The sequence below is a fragment of the Procambarus clarkii genome, chromosome 67 (genome assembly GCF_040958095.1).
Source record: "Procambarus clarkii isolate CNS0578487 chromosome 67, FALCON_Pclarkii_2.0, whole genome shotgun sequence".
Lineage (NCBI taxonomy): Eukaryota > Metazoa > Arthropoda > Malacostraca > Decapoda > Cambaridae > Procambarus > Procambarus clarkii.
The window spans coordinates 25,400,723-25,420,120 of NC_091216.1; the positions used below are offsets into that span (position 1 = coordinate 25,400,723).

At 39.2% G+C, this 19,398-nt stretch overlaps 2 protein-coding genes across 18 annotated transcripts in view; one reads left to right on the plus strand and one right to left on the minus strand.

Annotated features, from left to right (window-relative positions):
* Positions 1-4,505: 4,505 nt before the first annotated feature.
* LOC123767599 (eukaryotic translation initiation factor 3 subunit G) lies at positions 4,506-15,983 on the minus strand. Of its 4 annotated transcripts, none has more exons than XM_045757377.1 (10): positions 15,900-15,983; positions 13,648-13,724; positions 12,937-12,980; positions 11,509-11,600; positions 10,139-10,285; positions 9,395-9,559; positions 7,187-7,346; positions 6,499-6,656; positions 6,057-6,139; positions 4,506-4,630 (listed from the first exon to the last, which is right to left on the minus strand). In XM_045757377.1, exons 1-10 carry the CDS (start codon positions 15,966-15,968, stop codon positions 4,612-4,614), a joined length of 1,014 nt encoding a protein of 337 aa, XP_045613333.1. In that variant the 5' UTR covers positions 15,969-15,983; the 3' UTR covers positions 4,506-4,611. The 4 variants fall into 4 exon arrangements, with proteins under 4 accessions (XP_045613333.1, XP_069166619.1, XP_045613337.1 ...); XM_069310518.1 differs by having other exon boundaries at positions 13,648-13,739; XM_045757381.1 differs by lacking the exon at positions 15,900-15,983 and adding an exon at positions 14,045-14,071.
* A 41-nt stretch (positions 15,984-16,024) lies between these two features.
* Cyfip (Cytoplasmic FMR1-interacting protein Sra-1) overlaps positions 16,025-19,398 on the plus strand; it is a 53,636-nt gene continuing 50,262 nt past the window's right edge. For 2 of the 14 annotated variants that reach the window (XM_045757370.2, XM_069310516.1), the window contains exon 1: positions 17,186-17,259. The gene's annotated coding sequence lies outside the window, so the exon portion shown is untranslated. Of the gene's footprint in view, positions 16,046-17,185; positions 17,728-17,886; positions 18,367-19,398 lie in introns of those variants that run through there. The other 12 variants (XM_045757367.2, XM_069310515.1, XM_045757365.2 and 9 more) reach the window with 9 other exon arrangements.

The following is a 19,398-nucleotide window of genomic DNA, read 5'->3' on the forward strand; positions in this document are numbered from 1 at the left end:
CAATAATTAACTCACGGAATCGTTAGGTACGGTTGAAAGCCAAAAGACTAACACAGTAAACCAGACATGACAAGGCGCATCTCTTCGAAGCTTTTCAAACACTGAACAATTTGGAGGACACTGATCCAGACATCATCTTCAAAAAGTCAGATGTGCGACAAACAAGGAACAGTTTTAGGACAGACCGAAACATCGTCACTTCCTATATTTTCAGATGTGTGTCCAATATTATACAGGCTTCCCTCTTGCCAGCAGGCATAGTTATTCTCTTTTTTTTCCCCACACAGTGCCTGCCCCTCCCTCACATTGACTCCCGACATATCCCCCACTCCCTCCAAGCTGACTGATACGCTACAACTGATAATGATACATGGCGTTGACTTATACACTACGTCCACGCCAGTCCTTGTCCCCGTCGGGCTATGTATGTTACGCACGTCGTGTAGTGATCAATTTACACCATATAACTGTATTTTGAACTTGTATAAGTTTCTAAAATACAGTATGATCGAGCAGTGATTTGCCTCAAAAAAGCAAATGCTTCTAGATACAAATATTAGAATCAGTACATATTTGTAATGAGGTGAGTGGTTCACACTGATAGTGTCACGCTGCTCACACCTGCTGGCAGGCTGTGGTATACCGCCTCGACTAGGCATACTGGGACATACCGCATCCAGGCGCACCAATACTCGAGATGTCAAGAGCCATTGCTCGACACCACTACAGGAGATGGTACAGGCGCAGGTGTTGTGCTGAAGGTGAGATTCCTGCCTGTCTGTCTCTTTCTCTCTCACTAGCACACACACATGTAAAACAAAGAGTGCTGGGAAGACGGGACATCACGAGCATTGCTCTCATCCTGAAACTACACCTAGGTAATTACACACACAGGTTTGCAACTAGGGGGGGGGGGTTAGAAATAGCCTAAGCTACTCTATCCCTTTGAGATGTATTTCTTTCTTGTCTCAATAAACATACTTGAACTTGAACTTTGCAACTAGATCAGTACCAGAATTGAGGTCTCAGCTATGAGGACAGGTTGAGAGAATTCACTCACAACCTTAAAGAAGAGAAGAAACAGAGGATATGATAACTACATACAAGATCTTCAGGGGAAAAAATCAAAGTAGATAAAGGAACCCCTATTTAAATTAAGTTGAGGTAGGACAAGGGAACATCAGTGAAAGCTGGACGCGCAACTAAGTCGAAGAGGTTAAGGAAGTTGTAGTTCCCTGACCCATCACTGGTCAGCAAGTGAAATGCCTTGAAGGAAGAGGTTATTGAAACCTCTTCCATCTACAATTAACCTTACGAAAAAATACGATGAAAACGTTAACGTTGGAAAGATGCAGTCAGCTATAAACAGTTCAAAGGGGGAACCAAAGAGCTGAAGGTCAAACCCCCACAAACATAATATTAGGAGTACACACACGCATACAGTCAGATCTCTTAGATATGTACACACATTTATATCTGCTCGTACCAGCAGGCCTTCATTCATCTTCGCATGATTTGACAACGTAATAGTTTACACCTACACACTATTACTTTGTTTACGTGAGGAACAACATTAGTTGTTCCTCACAATATATGGACGTTGAAGAAGTGTCCATATTTCTAATTAAACTTCCCCAACTTTAATCGCGAGACGCAGCTATATGAGCGAAAACAAGTGATAGTGACTGATAGCTCCCCCTTATTAAATTGTCCTGCTGGTGGTGACCTTGTCATCGTACGTGAAGCTCGTGATAGCTATTTACTTTTAAATCACCTATATTCGTGATTTATACAAAATAAACACCAATTTTAGACTTTACCCGCTGTTATACATTACCTAGTGGTCACGCAGTCTGTTCCAACAGTTGACAATGTACGACAAATCCATGTGCTGGCGTCATGCAATACCTGTAGTATACAATTCCTGCAGCAGTCTTTGGTAATTTATTTTATTTGTTTACAGAGTGAGAACAGATTGTAGCCCACTAAGACACGTGTATTAATGGCGCAAGTGTTGTGTTGCAGAGGAGCGACACGTCCGCTACCTGACTCTGGCCATGGTGGTCATGCTGCTGATGGGGCTCTACCTCTCTCTCTTCCTCTACTACTACCACACCCGCTAGACCTGCTGTTGGCCCACCACTTTTTTTCTGGGCCACTATTGGTCACCACCCTGCTGGCTTACCACTAGTCAGCCCTCTTCTGGGCCACTATTGGTCATCACCCTGCTGCCCTACTAATGGTCAGCCCTCTTTTGGGCTACTGTACTGGTCACCACCCTGCTGCCCCACTAATGGTCAGCCCTCTTTTGGGCTACTGTACTGGTCACCACCCTGCTGCCCCACTAATGGTCAGCCCTCTTTTGGGCTACTGTACTGGTCACCACCCTGCTGCCCCACTAATGGTCAGCCCTCTTTTGGGCTACTGTACTGGTCACCACCCAGTTGGGTGGTTTCATGACGAGCATGACACTATGCTCATTATTACGTATGCCAGTACAGTACCACGTTTTCTCCTGAACATGATCCGCCAATTACAACTGGTCTGTGATTTTAGTTTGCATGTGAATCTGTACCACATGAAATGTTATGTAGAAAATTCAGCTATTTTGAGAAAGATCTAAATTTATGTTGCATGAAATAGCAGATCACTGTTAATAAAATATCTGAAATTCTTGCACTGTGAACAAGTGTTAAAAATTGTTAGAAAATCTTATTGTGTCCTCTGTAATCCTTTCGTGCCATTACTCACAGGAGGAGTTTGGACTGCACAACAAACTAGCTGCCACCGGTGGTAACAATCTAACCATACCATCCGGTCCTTTTGGACTTCACTATAATGAGCTCAAATAGTGTACCTCTGTGACCATTTGTGAACCAAGTACACTAAAAGTGATTGTCAGTTATGGTGGCAATTTATGAAGAATCAACCAGCTGGAACATCTAATGTAAAACCTTGAAGCATTCTTTGAAATGAAAGACTTGATGATATTAATTGAGAAGACTTTACGACTCATTAATGAGAACTAGCAGTTGTAAAACATCTTATGATAAATAACCCTTGGTAATAACAATCAGCAGCCAGACATACACCAACCTGAGAGCAGCAGCAACCATAGTGTCATTACTGCTAGGTTTAGAACTTTCACAATACATTTTCATTTTTGTTTAAAAATTGTTAAAAACCTAAAAAAAAATTATTTTTGTTAATTTATAAGAATTACATTATTTTGCATAACCAGATTTCAATTACAGTATTGTCATCATTATGGTATATTGTACAGTACACCATTAAAATAGAATGTTTAATTTAGCATTTTTCCTAGGTAAATGTTATGAATCAAAACATTCCACAGAATGAGAATCTTTCAGGGTGTCCAAGTGTTCACGCAATATTTTAAGGTAAACAGGTTTAGTAATGTACAATTTTTTATTTATTTTATACATTTTCAGATTCGTATACCTAATCTATCTTGGGCAAATAGTTATCCAAACCCAGTGGAATATATACTACCGTGCCACAGAAAAATCAAAAGTTCCTAAATATTTTTCAGGATGTAACCTATTTCAGGCATTCAAATTCTAATATTACAAAACTTATTTCAATCCCCAAGTTACATTTTCTTGCAAAACTTATAAAAGTCATATCATCCACTTTACTTTTGCTTTTCAAAATGCATCACTTATTATTTGCATTTACTTTTCACCATAACTATTTTGTTGATGTGTAAAAGTAGAAACTTGAAAAAACAAAGAAAGCACTTCGAAAGAAAAATAGACAAAACACCACCTAGTGAGAGAGTAATGTGGAGCCTGATAAAGCTTAGCCACCCACATTCCTATATGAAGACATCCAAGTGGGCTCAGTCATAGTCTCTCATATTTCTAATGTATTACATCCATGTACATATTTGGTACTTCAGTATAAGTCAGGTCTCTAAATATAGTGATATCGTACATCAAGTATTTTTCTTTCTTTTCACTCGGCATTATAATGGTATGGAGGCCAGACATGAGCATGACACAGTTGAGTTCAGGTTGTTGAAATAAACTACTGTATTCAAAAAATGTGCATTGTATTTAGATAGGAACAAATAAGAAATGAGTGGGAATGATACATTGTTAATTAATGAGTAGAAAAAAATGGAATGGAGATAAATATAGGGCGGTAGAGGGATGAGGGGTGGTAAACATAGGGGGCAAGACAAACTGGAAAGGAATGAAAGTGATGGGAATATTAGCACAATCCTCATACAGGTACAACATACTGCAACTGATTATTAATGCACTATACATAGCATAGGAATGTTAACTGAACTCTTCAATAATGTAGGAAAGTTTTGAAATTGACCGAAGTATTTTATGGAACCAGCAAAACATCAGACATCTCAGAATTATCCTACACTGAGTTACTATTCTTCATAAACAGATATTGAGAAATGAATAAAGTTACCTTTACCAAAGCATACATTAATATATCAAATAACAGGAATAAGTTAAAGACAGTTTTATTTCACCAAGGGTTGTATTTCATCCAAACTTTCAAGTGCCATTGGAGAACAAGAGTCCATGGTTCAAAGTTTTTGTTCATACAGTACTGTATATGACGAACTCACTGGGTACCAGAAGGCCTGAAAGAAAACATGGCAGGAATATTAAATCTCTGAACTACCATAAATCAATCCCCCCAAAATTAATGGTATGGTTCATTTAACCAACTGAGCAAAATACTTTTTCTGAAAACTTTATTTGGTCATTAAATCAAGTGACAATGAATAGGTGGCAAATCTCACTTTCTGAACGTCAAGCAATGAACACACATGTTTGTTGCATTCTAAACAAATGGTAATACAGATGCAAACAGAGAATCTTGAAATGCTTCACCAAAATAAAAATTGTACATCCATTACTTCTCAAATTCCAGCAATTCTTTTCTTTGTCTTCACTCCAGACTTAGGTGCCACTCGGTGACCTTACTCAACACTTGTTACAGCGCCACTTGGCAATGTTACAATGCCACTTTTTTAACTATTATTTCACTAACTAATGCCTAACCAAATTGTTTTTTAATTACAAACATATTTGTTTTTATTTGACTTTTACTTTTGGCTTTATCATCATTGTAAGTAAATGCAAAAACAAAAATCAATAGTCTTAAATTACAAATTACATAATCAACCATCAACTGTTTCCCGTCATTTAATACACAAAACTTCTTTCTAGGTTGATATAAACTCTGTATCTAAATGTTCCAGAAATGAATCAGTGTAGATTTTTCATTACAGAAAGATTATATGCATGCAGTACTTGAGCGTTTATAATGGTTTTAAATTAATTATTAGAATCCCGTTCCACACTCTTATAGAGTTGGGAGGTGCCAGCCCAGAAGCAAATAATACGGTTGTAAAAAATTACGATAGATCTTAAAAAGTAAAAGCATCACTCACACATTCATTATATCATTTACACTACAGAGCCTCATGGAAAAATAAGCACTATCACACTTTGAGGCAGTCATCTGCCGCAGCATCCTACTACTATAAATCTAGGTGTAGTGCTGTGTACTCCTGAGACTGATGGATGCCAACTACTAATGCTGACTGTTCATGATTATAAACAGTTCTATTATATTCACTCTCTTCTTATCAATTATTTCCAATTACCCTTATCTCCTTCTTGGCATCTCTTCTTTCCTCAAATTCACGAGTCAACCATCATTTTTTTGTTCAACATGTACAAACCATCTTGGCAAACCTCCGATAGTTTACGCAGACGTTAACATGTTATGATTCTTAAGCTGACAGTTTACTGATATAATTTTTTACTTGCTATACTGTCCTAAAACCACACCGACTTTCTACTGTTTGAATACGGTACTTTATTTTTTCTAACCAGGCAATTCATTGCACAAGTCATTTTCCTTCCCTGACTCATCCCACTACCAACTTTGCTTGCAAAAATTCCTTTTATCAGTCAAACATACCAGGTAACTTTCATTAAAATTCCAGCATTTAATCTCACATTCGGAAATAAATAAAACATAAAATTGCTACTTACTTTGCCCATTCCACACTGAGAATTAGATGATCATAACCATAACCATTGAGAACCTGGATGGCCTTAGCAGCATCTTCCCTTTTCTGGAAATTGTAATTATAAACTTACACAAAGTGAATGTGCTAAGCCAATTATGACAGACAAAAAGTTCATTAACAAGTCTAATCTCATCCTGATGTTTCTCAACAACACAATTTTGCATGCATTACAGCTTTAAAGAATATTTATAATATTACTAGTGTTAAGTCAATATGTGTTATACTATACAGTACAAACACATACATTATACACATACTATGATTGCCATAGTCACCAGGACTAAGAGCCAAAACAGCAGTAAACATTCTTTTAATACTCTCTTTAGAAACTTCAAGATTAATCAATTTGTGGCAAGTAAGATACTATACACAGTTACATCAAACACAATACTGGATATAAATACCTTGAAGTTAATAAATGCAAAGCCCTTTGATTGGCCAGTATTCTTGTCCTTGGCAAGAAAGATACGGCTGATGTCTCCAAAGGGGCGGAAGAGGTCCTGCAGATCCTGTTCTCTGGTGTTCTCAGAGAGGTTGGTAACACGCACTGTTGCAGTTTCATCTGAAAACGAACGAGTATTGGTAGATTACATCTAATTGGTATCTACCATTATATTATCACCAGGGGATACCAATAGTTAATCCACATAACTGGATTATAAAAAAAATCTACCTTTTTACCTTCTTTATTATAAATACTTTAAAAACAAACAAATAAATAAATATATATAGTGTGTGTGTGTGTGTGTGTGTGTGTGTATATATATATATATATATATATAATCTCCAGAACCCACTATGTGGCCTACTATGCACGGCCCAATTTGCCTAATAAATCAAGTTTTCCTGAAGTTATATACAGTCTTCGTCTCCCAGGCCTCCTGGTTGGAGACTGGGCCGTGGGGCCATTATCACCGGAAGCTACACAAAGTAGGTAGTCTCCCCAGCTTGGTGCCTTCTTTTGATAATAATTAATTATACTTCTATCTCACTCCATTTGGTTCCTCCCCTTCCTTGTGAAAGTGACTTTCGATAATATTCTAGACTAAGATGAAATTAAAACTAAAAGAAAAGATCAAAGATGATGTATACCTCTACCCCTCGATGACATCATAGACTCGCCCTTCTTGGAGCCTCCGTCCCTCATGGATGGTGGAACATACTTCCCTTGAGTTACACTACCAATCTTGGCCTTGTCCACTGGAGGTCCTCCACCTGGTTGTGGAGGCTCTTCCTCTACCTTCTCTTCTCCCTGTGTGAAGAACAACAAACTTTAGTGACTGGTTAATCTATTAGCAGCGAGCAGCACAGGCGAGGAAGATCCAACAGTTTGAAATGTTACAGATAATTTTCAAGCCACAACCATACAACTAGCATATCTATTTTTATTGAATACCAGATTTAAGTATTAGTTTTGCATTAATATATGTGGCATTTCTTATTTATTTTCTTTACAATTAGTAATACACTCCAAAACAAATTGCTTGGAGTGACTGCTTCTGACCCTAAAGCATAGATTTTATTCATGGAAAATCATGTACAGAGTCAATTTACAAAAAGAACTTAATGTAGGGAAAAACAGATTACGCTTCAGCGCTAAAGTATCCATTCTTTAGGGTAAAACAGAAAAGGCTTCAGAGAGCTAAAGTATCCATTCGTTCACTTTCAAAATACACCAGTTTTCATGTTCAGTATACTGTACTACATTTCTGTGCGAACTTTAATGATTCTGAATGCTTAGAAAGAAGCATGATGCAGGAATATAATTCAAAAGTATGCAAAGATATCTATGGGAATAAGGGAGTTGAATCACAAAACCACACACAGCTAAAGCAAGTTAATGGACATGGCGAGATGTGAAAGATATGTCTGCCATACGGAACATAAAATACATGTGACAAAAAAAAAAAAATAGGTGTGGAAAAATTAACCCAAAGTTAAGATAACTCACAGATAATATACAAATTATTTATTTACTTCCATTTTGAACTTGAAAGATATAGCTATAAAAATGAACATATCAGAGGAGTTAACACTTTCGCGCTATCTGGACGCGCCGGCGCGTCCCGTTTCGTCTAACGCTAACGCATAGTGGACATAAAGTTGAGTCCTCTTTTAAAATATTTGTATAAAATTCAATTTTTATCCGATTTACTTTGGGTTTGTTTCAAACTGCGCGCTATGAGGCTCTCTTTCTCACCACTAGGCTGTATGGTACAATAAGTTCATGAAAGGTGTGGATAACTTCGATCAAATGGTATTTTGTCCCAAACGGGTTGCAGGTGGGTGACTTTAGCCGTTTATACTGGTAATGCTTCCCCCATATCATGTATTATATGCATATGTCTGTTTAGGGAATTTTATTCCGATCAATATACAACCAAAAATAACTGTGTGCAACAAGTATAAACTTGACAAACATAACAAAAGTAAAAACATTTCGTGTGTGTTTGACGCTCACTGATATGTTCCAGCGTTGTTTTATATTTGGCGCTATTCTAACTTACGCTTTGTTGATATTTTTTACCTATGGGCACATAGAACATTCTATTGCGAACACATTGACACAAAAATGAATGACGTACATAGAAAATTAATGTCATGAGAGTGAAATAAGTATAAACTTTCAAAGCGCCGTGCGTCGTCCCGTCACCGATACCGGGTAACAATTTCACCACTTCCCACACTCTTGCGGGCGGGCCGCATCATTATTCTACGCTTATATTCATATCACCGTGTTGGGAATTTCATTGCGAGTCCATTGATACCAAAATTAACGCTGTAGAATAAGTGTGGAGGTGATTACAATCCCAAGAGTAAAAACATTTTGTTGCTGATGGGCGCTCACGGCGAGTCATCTTCGTAGTTATTTATTTGGTGCTGGTATCCCTATACGTTTCGTGACTTTTTTTACTGATGTTCTTCTAGAGAATTTTATTGCGAACACGTTGGTACCAAAATGAAATACGTAGCATGAGAACTAAGGTCAGAAGAGTAAAAAGAGTATACACATTTTTGTTTTTACGCTTAAGCGATAAAAACGCCGCGCGCACATTCGGTTGGCTGAGTGACCTTCGCGGAAAGTGCGAAAGTGTTAATAAAATGATGACAAAGACAATGGTCCACAAAACATTCATACACTGTACATAATTGTTATACCAAATCTCAAGATAATACAATATAAAAATTAAATACTTAATAAAAGGAAAAAATATCTAGAACCATAAATCACGTAATAATAAATGAGGATAATTACTGGTACACGCTGCACAGCAACAGTACATACAGCACACAACTTACTAGCAGTGATGAACGGAGAGGCTCTAATTTATCCTTGTATGGACACTGCTTGGTCCAATGGTCTTCCTTACACAAACGACATTTAACTTGTCCCTTCTGAGCATCCATCAACTTTTTCTTCAGCTCCTCTTGCTCATTTTGTTCTTCCTCTTTATTGCTTAAGAACTGAAAAGTCAAATAATTTTACAATAAAGCAATATACAACAAAGAACATTTTAAAAGGGAATTTGGTAAACAAAGAATTAATTTGTGGGTTCAGATGTAAACACATCTCAGTAAATCAGAAAGCTGCAAGGAATTTTTTTTTCATTTGCTCAGATTGATCTTGGCCAATCAGAACAGATTGTGGGTGTATCAGAATGAGATTGGTCAGCGGAGCAAGCTGGAAATAACGATGTTGCTTTTAGTCAGAGCCAAGTAGTTGGGAGGTGGAGGAAATTGAAGAATAGTGAATTGAAAAACTAAGGTTCCCAACAAGCTAGCTTGCACGATAACTGGCTCATGCTTTGCTATTAGTTCACAGAATCTAGATGAAACTATACAGAACATGTATTCTTTTAGAAGATTTATGCTTTATTTGTAAATATTTTCACATAATTAAACAATCAGTAACAAAGATTGACAATAATTAAACAATGAAAGAACCAATATAGAAAAATCTATTTCCACATGAAGATTTAAGAGCATAACTGAAGTCATAAAAATACACCCTGAGAATTACATATTCATAAAGAAAATCCATACATGCATGAAGACATCTTCAGCAGTGATGGTCGTGGCTGGGTTTGGGCCAGGTTTGTCACTTTTGCTGAGGCCATATTTGCGCCAGGTTTTCCTTTCAGCAATGGTTCTGGCCACTCTGTGTTTCTCAATCCGGTAGTGACTTGTAATCTACAAACAAAAAAAGTAAATACTATTATAAGGACACACAACATAGATGCATTAAGTAACACAGATAAACAATTTCATATCTGAATTTGTCCAATGCAGGTTGAGTACAAGCAAATTTAGTTAAATTATATTTATATAGAAATTCTTCCTAAATGACTTTTCTTCAGTCTCCTGTCCATAAAAATAGCATGAAGCTAGCATCTGTTTAAAATTAGTCCACGATGGATGTGTATAAACAATAGACAATATACAAATGCACTAAAACAATAAAACTTAAGGTGTCCCTATGCCATATTAGTCTGGTGCATAGCCAAATAAATGCCCAGTTTCATTCAAGATTTATTAATTAAGCTAGCCAATAATGTCTGGCCCACAAAAGCTTTTGTTTTATCACAAACCATTCTACCAAGGCTGCACTAATAAAATGCAATACTTTATTTTTGTTAATAAAACATTAAATGGCATCAAATAAACTCTATATATTGCTGGGGAACATCCCCCCCAAACATCAAAGCCTGCTAGAAGATATTAAGCAGATACACTTATTCATTGTTGATACAGTACAGTACTAAAGAACACACCATCACATCACATGTCAAGTGCTGCCAGTGTTAAGTCAACATGCTTAACATTCTCAAGGCATCTCACAAACCACCGAAAGAAGAATGTATGAATCTGATGACGCCTAATTAAACCAGTTAAAACTGTGCTGATAAAATGTTACTTATGTAATCTATGTCTTAACCTGTCACTAACTCCTTGTAATAGTGTTAAAAAGATTGGGACAGGTATGTAATGGTCAAAGTTGAAACTACAATTTCAGTGGGATAGCATATGCATAACTATAGGTGACTTAAGTAAAAGTAATGGGTAATGCAGCTCTGAAGATCATAAAATTAAAAAATAAAAATAAGAGAAAATTGCAAATTCCCATTACATTATAAAAATGATCATAAGAGGATTAATCTATGTAGCAGAAAAACAATGCCAAACACTTCACCATGCTATCACAATAACATTTTAAGTTTGAAACAATTATACTGCTCTATTATTCCTTGAGAAAAATGCAAAAAATCTAAAAATAGCATAATATCAGTACAGTACATATATATATATCTCTCAACAGGAACAAAAAGTACACCAACCTATGTGAATGTACAAAACTTTTGGCTCTTAAAAATTAAGCCCACCTTGATCAATGTCTTAAATCTTTTTCAACTCACCTTCACTTTCTTTCCGTCATCATTTAAGGAATATTCAGTGATGGTCTTTGTGTTGCCATCATTCTTCTCGACTGGAGGTGGAAGGTTTCCTCCTGAAGAAATGCAAGAAATTATTTGTTTACCTAAATGAAATAGGAATTGAGTGTGAACAGAATTGTGCATACTGTATTAATTCATTAATTTGTCAGGGAAAGGCAGCCTGTGTACACACACACACACACACACACACACATCGGGCTCATATCAAGGTTCCCCCCACCCCAAGGTCTAACTACAGACCCTCCCCAGGATGAAACCCAACAAGAAGCTGGGTACCTATTTATGCGCTAGCTGAACAAAGGCATTAGGCGATAGGAAATGTGTTCAACCATTTCTATTCTGCCCGGGAATCACAATTGTGAGCCACCTGTACTACTGAGACCTCTATATGGAAGGGGAACAAGGCTGGGTGGTAGTGATTTGTGAGGTGAATTTGTTAGCACAATGTATGACAACTCATGAGGAGTACTGTACAAAGTGATTGGATTATTTTGTTGTTTTGCTTCTCCAGAATGATGCCTCTGCACCCATGAAGATGGGAAAAAGGCAATAATAATGAGAATAATATAAGGGGAGTTGGTTTCAAGTCAACTCACAATGATGCTCTAAAGACTTCACACACACAAAAATAAATTACGGCTGACATGGGGGATACATTGTTCAAGGGGCCGGGTCCTCAAAAAATAGTAATATTGAATGAAAATACTTGAAAATGTTATACAAATCTTAAATTTTTTGGCAACAGCACTGTGACAATTTCCTCTCAATATGTTAAGAAATGGATTTTATATGATTTTTTTTAATATTGTATTTTATAAGAATATAAAAAATGTGCTGATAAAGAGAACAGCTCCTATTAACTGGAACTGAGGGATAATGCAGTAATAAAGAAATGCAAGCACCTGTCTGATGCAGTGATATAAGAAGCCTAGCCAATCTAGTAGCAAACAATCTACACCAATTCCTTTATAACATACTTGTTCTGTAACATGAAAACATGTTGTAATTACTGCACCTTTGTGGCTGCTAAACCAACATGTAACATTTAAATATACTTTTTGCATTACCCTGAATATGGTCTTTAGTAAAATATGACACTAGCCCATTCAAAACCTCATACAAAATGAGCTCTACATGTTTTGCATTTCTTATTCAATACAAATAAGTACTTCTACACAGAGCCAACTTGGATTTTGAAAGATGGCAACTTCATTACTGTAACTACTTTCCAAGTTTGAAGCTTTTAACTTTTCTAATTAAACAATCAACCATAAAACTAAAATACATCAAACTTAGATTATTCTTGTTTTTACTGTGCTATTATGTCTATATTTACTAACTTGGAAATTCTGAAAACTGACTGCCAGAGTGAAATGTAAAACTACTAACCTTCTACTTCTTCCACTTCATCAGCCCAACTGGACTTCACCACTCTGTGAAGGTAAAATATTTGAGTATGAGAGAAAATGAACAGTACAATTCATTCAATATAAGATTTCAGAAATAAAAACATCACCAACACATATGTCACACCCACCAGATAAAGCCATACCCATATGCCTAACCTAGATATATAAATATATATTACATTTTAGACAATTAGAAAGCAAGCTTTGTCAAATGCCTGTGTATGATTTAAACATAACCCCCCCGCCCCCCCAAAAAAAACTCTCCTAGGCCTACTCACAACAGATGCCTAATTTCCAAGTTCATATTTACTGCTTACATCAGGTGTAAGGAAATGTTCCCAAACGTCTCCAGCCTGCCGGGAATCGAACCCTGGACTAAAGTTATAATCCAACTGTAATAGCTCTTGCTAGAGTCACCAAACTTCTTATTCGTTTCACTTCAATAAACTTTAATATTATTTTAACGTAACCTGGCCAGAAAATATTTAGCTAGCGAGCGAGGAAACCTATTGGGGCCCAACCCCTCACCATATATGTATATGCAACATATGCAACAACGCATGTCCCACCACAGCAACATTCATGCAAGCTTCCCCCTCACCCCCACCCTCGGCTTCTCTCCTGCAATAATGTTGTGTTCCTCACCAGCTACACCACAACAACCCCCTTATAAATTAACACATAATCTTACTCATCGGCGGACGGCATGACGGCGGCAGCAGTGAGGACCTTCCCTGGCCCCGTGTTGTTGTGGTCGCCCTCCTCCACCTGGGCGACGGTTCTCTTCTCATTAACAAATATATATTTACAACGCCTTTAATTTATTTATGGCACAAAATATGCGTTTATTTCAATATCAAGTATAATAAAATATATTATTGAACGTGATTTGTTATTAAATGTTTGTGTGGGTGGGTGAACGGCCACGTGAACCAAAAAATGTGAGAATGGTAATAATAATTGTAATTAAAATAATTAATGAATTAATAATAATAATAATATTATTATTATTATTATAATTATTATTATTATTAACAAAATCAAAAACAAATTCTGCTGGACAGTACCCATGTAATGGTGGACAGTACCATCATACCCATGTAGTATATGGACAGTACCCATATACAAAAGAGGGACACTGATGGTGGTCGCGTGTAGAAACAATTGGTAGATGGCCTAGGCCCGGACGTCAACTGTAGGTGCATAGAAGACATATTCCTGCAGGTTCCTGATACTGAACACTTGCTACAGCTTAACGATGCATTCGAGCGTAGTTCGGCGCTAAGGTTCATATGCGAGGTGGAGAGTGCGGTAAACTACCCCACCCAGGTGTAATAGTCTGGGAAAGGTGTGGTGGCTTTCACACTGCAGTCTACACTAACTGGAATGTGTCTTAATCCTAGTAGTGAGTGTCTTAGGGGAGTGTTGTCAACGCCTTTGTCAATCATACACTCGCACAGCTCCGGTCGCACATTTGCCAGTCTTCTGACCATTTGTAGAGTTCGCGTAGATCTCTTTACAAGGCATCAATGTCATTTTTACTTCATACTTTACCATAAATCTTAATGCCATCTGCAAATTTGATGGTTTGTACTATTCCCTTCGTGTCATCGATGTATATGACAAAAAAAGTTGGGCCTTAGATGGAGCCTTGCGGTACCCCACTCGCCATATTTCTTCAGTCAGATTAATTTTCATTTAGGACGTCCCATTGCTTTCTTTGTTTCAACTATTATTTTATCCATTTTAGTATTCTACCATTTATTCCATGTGCTTGTAGTTTTCTTACTAGTCTTTCATGTGGTACCTTTAAAGCTTTTGCGAAGTCCATGTATACTATCTTCTTGAGGTTATGTTGAGATGATTTCGGGGCTTAGCGTCCCCGCGGCCCGGTCTATATAGTATACATAATATATACTACCATATATATATTATGTATAGCTACTATTTGATCAAACACACAAATATGTACTCTTCAACCCCCAAAAGTTCACGTTTTGTATTATTGAATTAGATAAAATGGCATTCTATGAACATGAAAATACAACTAAAGAACCTATCTTAAACTGCCCAAGCAATCCTAGGCTTAATACACAATATCTTAGGCCTGATATGGCACATGTAATAATAATAATAAATATGATTCATAATAAATGCATAAAAAGTACACAAGACGGTGTAAATTTCTGGTACAGGGAAATATGTGCTATAATAGGTGTAAGAATGTTTAAGTTTGGTTTTTAGCTTTTTTTTTCCTCGGCCTCTATAAAATTTATAGTATAAATTATGATTTTTCGGAGTCCAACAGTACACACGTCTACGTTCAACCAAATTGTTGCTGTAACTACTATTATTTTAGGAGAATGGGCAACTCGTCCTCGTACAAATTACGTCACTTTTCGCTCGTAACAGTTTGTGTCATATATTTCATACATTTAGCCTAAATGTATGCCCACTTAGGCTAAAAAAGGACGTAATTCAAAATAAAATCAGCTTACGAAAGTGACACACTGTCCAGTTTTCTGTTTTGGGTCCTCTGGCTTAGGCTGTTAGGTTAGGAGAGGATACTTTCAATTAACAGTTTTCATGATGTTTTGAAACTTTAGGAGAACTTCCTGCCCTCCGTACCTACCAGAGGACCCTTAACTTGCTGTTTTGGAAAACAAAAATTCAAAAATTTATTTTCAATTATTTATCATTTTCAAATTACTGCCTTTTTTGACCGTAGCGCATACGAGTGAAAAGCGACATAATTTGCAACAGGACGGCACCGGGATGGTATATATAAGAGTGCACGTCCACAAAGTTTTTTTTTTTAAGTTACAGCCCCGCTCCTGTGCCAGGTAAGTCCATTACGGGCTCACCATAGCCCGTGCTACTTTGAACATTTTGTCCCCAGTAGCTGGATCTTAAACAACAACAACGCAAAGTTTTCCAGGTTACCTTACGAGGAGAGAGTGGTCGGGAGGAAGAAACAATTACAAAAAAGGAGCCGGGAACGTGTCTGTACATCAAGCTGGGAGTGACTGACGCACCTGGTCCGGCAACACTGTGTCAACACGGTAATTGCCCCGTAGATCAGTAGTCAGGTATGTTACTGGGCTGTGAATAAGTATGTGTAGCCGAGCATGCGGATTAGTGAGCATACAGGCAGGTAGGTGAACATACAGGTAGGTGGGCGAGCACACAGGTGGGTAGGTGAGCATACATGTAGGTAGGCGAGTATACATGTAGGTAGGCGAACATACAGCTATGCGAGCATACAAGTAGAGGAGCATACATGTAGGTGGGCGAGCATACAACTAAGTAGGCGAACATACAGGTTGGCAAGCATACAGCAATGCGAGCATACAGGTAGGCGAGCATACAGGTAGGCGAGCATACAGGTAGGCGAGCATACAGCTATGCGAGCATACAGCTATGCGAGCATACAGCTATGCGAGCATACAGCAATGCGAGCATACAGGTAGGCGAGCATACAGGTAGGCGAGCATACAGCAATGCGAGCATACAGGTAGGCGAGCATACATCAATGCGAGCATACTGGTAGGCGAGCATACAGGTAGGCGAGCATACAGGTAGGCGAGCATACAGGTAGGCGAGCATACATCAATGCGAGCATACTGGTAGGCGAGCATACAGGTAGGCGAGCATACAGGTAGGCGAGCATACAGGTAGGCGAGCATACAGGTTGGCGAGCATACAGCTATGCGAGCATACAGGTAGGCGAGCATACAGGTTGGCGAGCATACAGCAATGCGAGCATACAGGTAGGCGAGCATACAGGTTGGCGAGCATACAGCTATGCGAGCATACAGGTAGGCGAGCATACAGCAATGCGAACATACAGGTTGGCGAGCATACAGCAATGCGAGCATACAGGTTGGCGAGCATACAGCAATGCGAGCATACAGGTTGGCGAGCATACAGCAATGCGAGCATACAGCTATGCGAGCATACAGCTATGCGAGCATACAGGTTGGCGAGCATACAGGTTGGCGAGCATACAGGTAGGCGAGCATACAGGTAGGCGAGCATACAGCAATGCGAGCATACAGGTTGGCGAGCATACAGCTATGCGAGCATACAGCTATGCGAGCATACAGGTAGGCGAACATACAGGTTGGCGAGCATACAGCAATGCGAGCATACAGGTTGGCGAGCATACAGCAATGCGAGCATACAGGTAGGCGAGCATACAGGTCAGGGTGTAGTGCAGGTAGGCAGGCTGCAGGTTGTCAGTGTATGAGTGGACACAGGGCTGGCCACAGCACCGGATGTACCTCACTTGTCCTTCATATACGTAAGTCGACAAAACCTCAACACTGAAACAACTGCGTGGTTATGTAAGCCACCGACCACCTTATAACTAGCGACTGAACACATTTAGAGAACTAGAACATATATATACACAAGGGGTCAAAGAAACGAAATGATAAGACGCACATCCTGACGAAGATAAGATAAGCGAAGTGCGGAGCTGTTGCCAGTGTACAGAACAGAGAGGACCTGGCAAAAGGTCTCTCTCTCTCTCACTTCTGCTGTGTTTCAGTGGAGTATAATACGAGGAGTATCATCCTTCACTGTCATTTCAGGCGTGGAGTGAGCTAGGCTACCGTGAGCCTATCACGGTAGCCTAGCACCGTAATGGACGAACTGTTTGATTATTGTGTGTGTGTGTGTGTGTGTGTGTTTTACGAGGGTCGAGTCCTCTGCCTGGATTATTCCTACTCAAGTGAGACTCTACGAGCAGACAAGTATTTTAAAGCAGGTTCGGAAATTGTAAAGTTTCACAGTGAAAATGAGTGAGAGTGATTATAATTGTTTACTTGTACGAAGAAAATACATGAAGTGTACGACAGGAAATAACTTTGTGAGGGAGCGGTGCGTGGCGGTGACTAATATCTTGCTTATACCAAGTTCTGTTTGGGCGCTGACGGCACACTCTGGAACTGTGCTGACTGTGACGGTATCCTGAGGCGGCGCTGACGGTGCACTCTCTGGGAGTTGCTGCCCCAGGTGTTGACGGTACACTCTGGAGTTGCTGCCCCAGGTGCTGACGGTACACTGGGAGTTGCTGCCCCAGGTGTTGACGGTACACTCTGGGAGTTGCTGCCCCAGGTGCTGACGGTACACTGGAGTTGCTGCCCCAGGTGCTGACGGTACACTGGAGTTGCTGCCCCAGGTGCTGACGGTACACTGGAGTTGCTGCCCCAGGTGCTGACGGTACACTGGAGTTGCTGCCCCAGGTGCTGACGGTACACAGGAGTTACTGCCCCAGGTGCTGACGGTACACAGGAGTTACTGCCCCAGGTGCTGACGGTACACTGGAGTTACTGCCCCAGGTGCTGACGGTACACTGGAGTTACTGCCCCCAGGCCCTGACGGTACACTGGAGTTACTGCCCCAGGTGCTGACGGTACAAACTACTGTATATATGGCGGCTCATTGCACATACCACAGACAATTCCACTTGCTATAATCCATGTTGACATTCACAGTGTAAATATTTGGACTGATAATGGGTTTTGACCCGCTTCTCGGATCATGTATACCGGAAGTTGTGTAATCAGATGTGTAGTCATGTTTCGATAATTTAGCAATAGATTGTGTGCTAAGTTTATTTTATTGGAGACAAGTTTATATATTCATCACTATTTCTTAGAATTTTTGTAATGTAGTCTGAAGTGATGAGTTTCATTAGAACGCCCAAACCCGCTTCCTGAACCTTGTTGATTAGAGCCGATGATCCTAGGATCCGAGGTGAAGGTGGGGGGAGGGGGTGCTATGATCTGGGCACTAAAGATACCGGTATTGTTACCTTATCTTGAGGTTACCTTGAGGTGCTTCCGGGGCTCAGCGTCCCCGCGGCCCGATCGTCGACCAGGCCTCCTGGTTGCTGGACTGATCAACCAGGCTGTTGGACGTGGCTGCTCTCTGCTAGACGAACAACGCGCAGATCATTTCAACCCGTGTTCAGGTACAAGTGCCTGACTCTTAATGTGGGTGGCTAGTGAAGCTAGGATAATTTACACCGCTGTTGTATAACCGTCGGTCGTGTTGTTGCATACGACTTACATGATTACGATATCGCAGGTGTCTACCTATACTTTACAAGAAACAGACAGCCACATTTTCTTCAGAGTAATGCTGCCGAGTCCTTAACAAAAGTAACGATTCTTATATTTTGTCTCCCATTTGTTTTCAAAATAATGAGCAGGGCCTTGTTTTGCAAGAGGTTGCTATAGACTTTTGACCATGGTTTTTACGTGATTTTTTGTCCTAGTCTGTACTCGCTTGCAGGAAGCTAATCTGGGTCATATTTTCCTCCTGGGAGTTCATACGTTGATAGCCAGTTGATCCTTGGTCCTGCTGGAGCACATCTTAGTGGTCGTGACATCTCTTTTATTCCATCTTTTGTCCACGTTGTTGCTGTGTAGCT

Bases quoted from the DNA above. Each gene is read 5' to 3' on its own strand.
- LOC123767599 (XM_069310518.1), bottom strand. From the start codon at position 15,968: ATGTACAGACACGTTCCCGGCTCCTTTTTTGTAATTGTTTCTTCCTCC. The intron at 9,560-10,138 runs GTATGGATTTTC...TTGACTTTTCAG, and splicing joins CTGAAGATGTCTTCATGCAT to TTCTTAAGCAATAAAGAGGA. The intron at 7,347-9,394 runs GTAAGTTGTGTG...TTCTTCACACAG, and splicing joins CTCTCCGTTCATCACTGCTA to GGAGAAGAGAAGGTAGAGGA.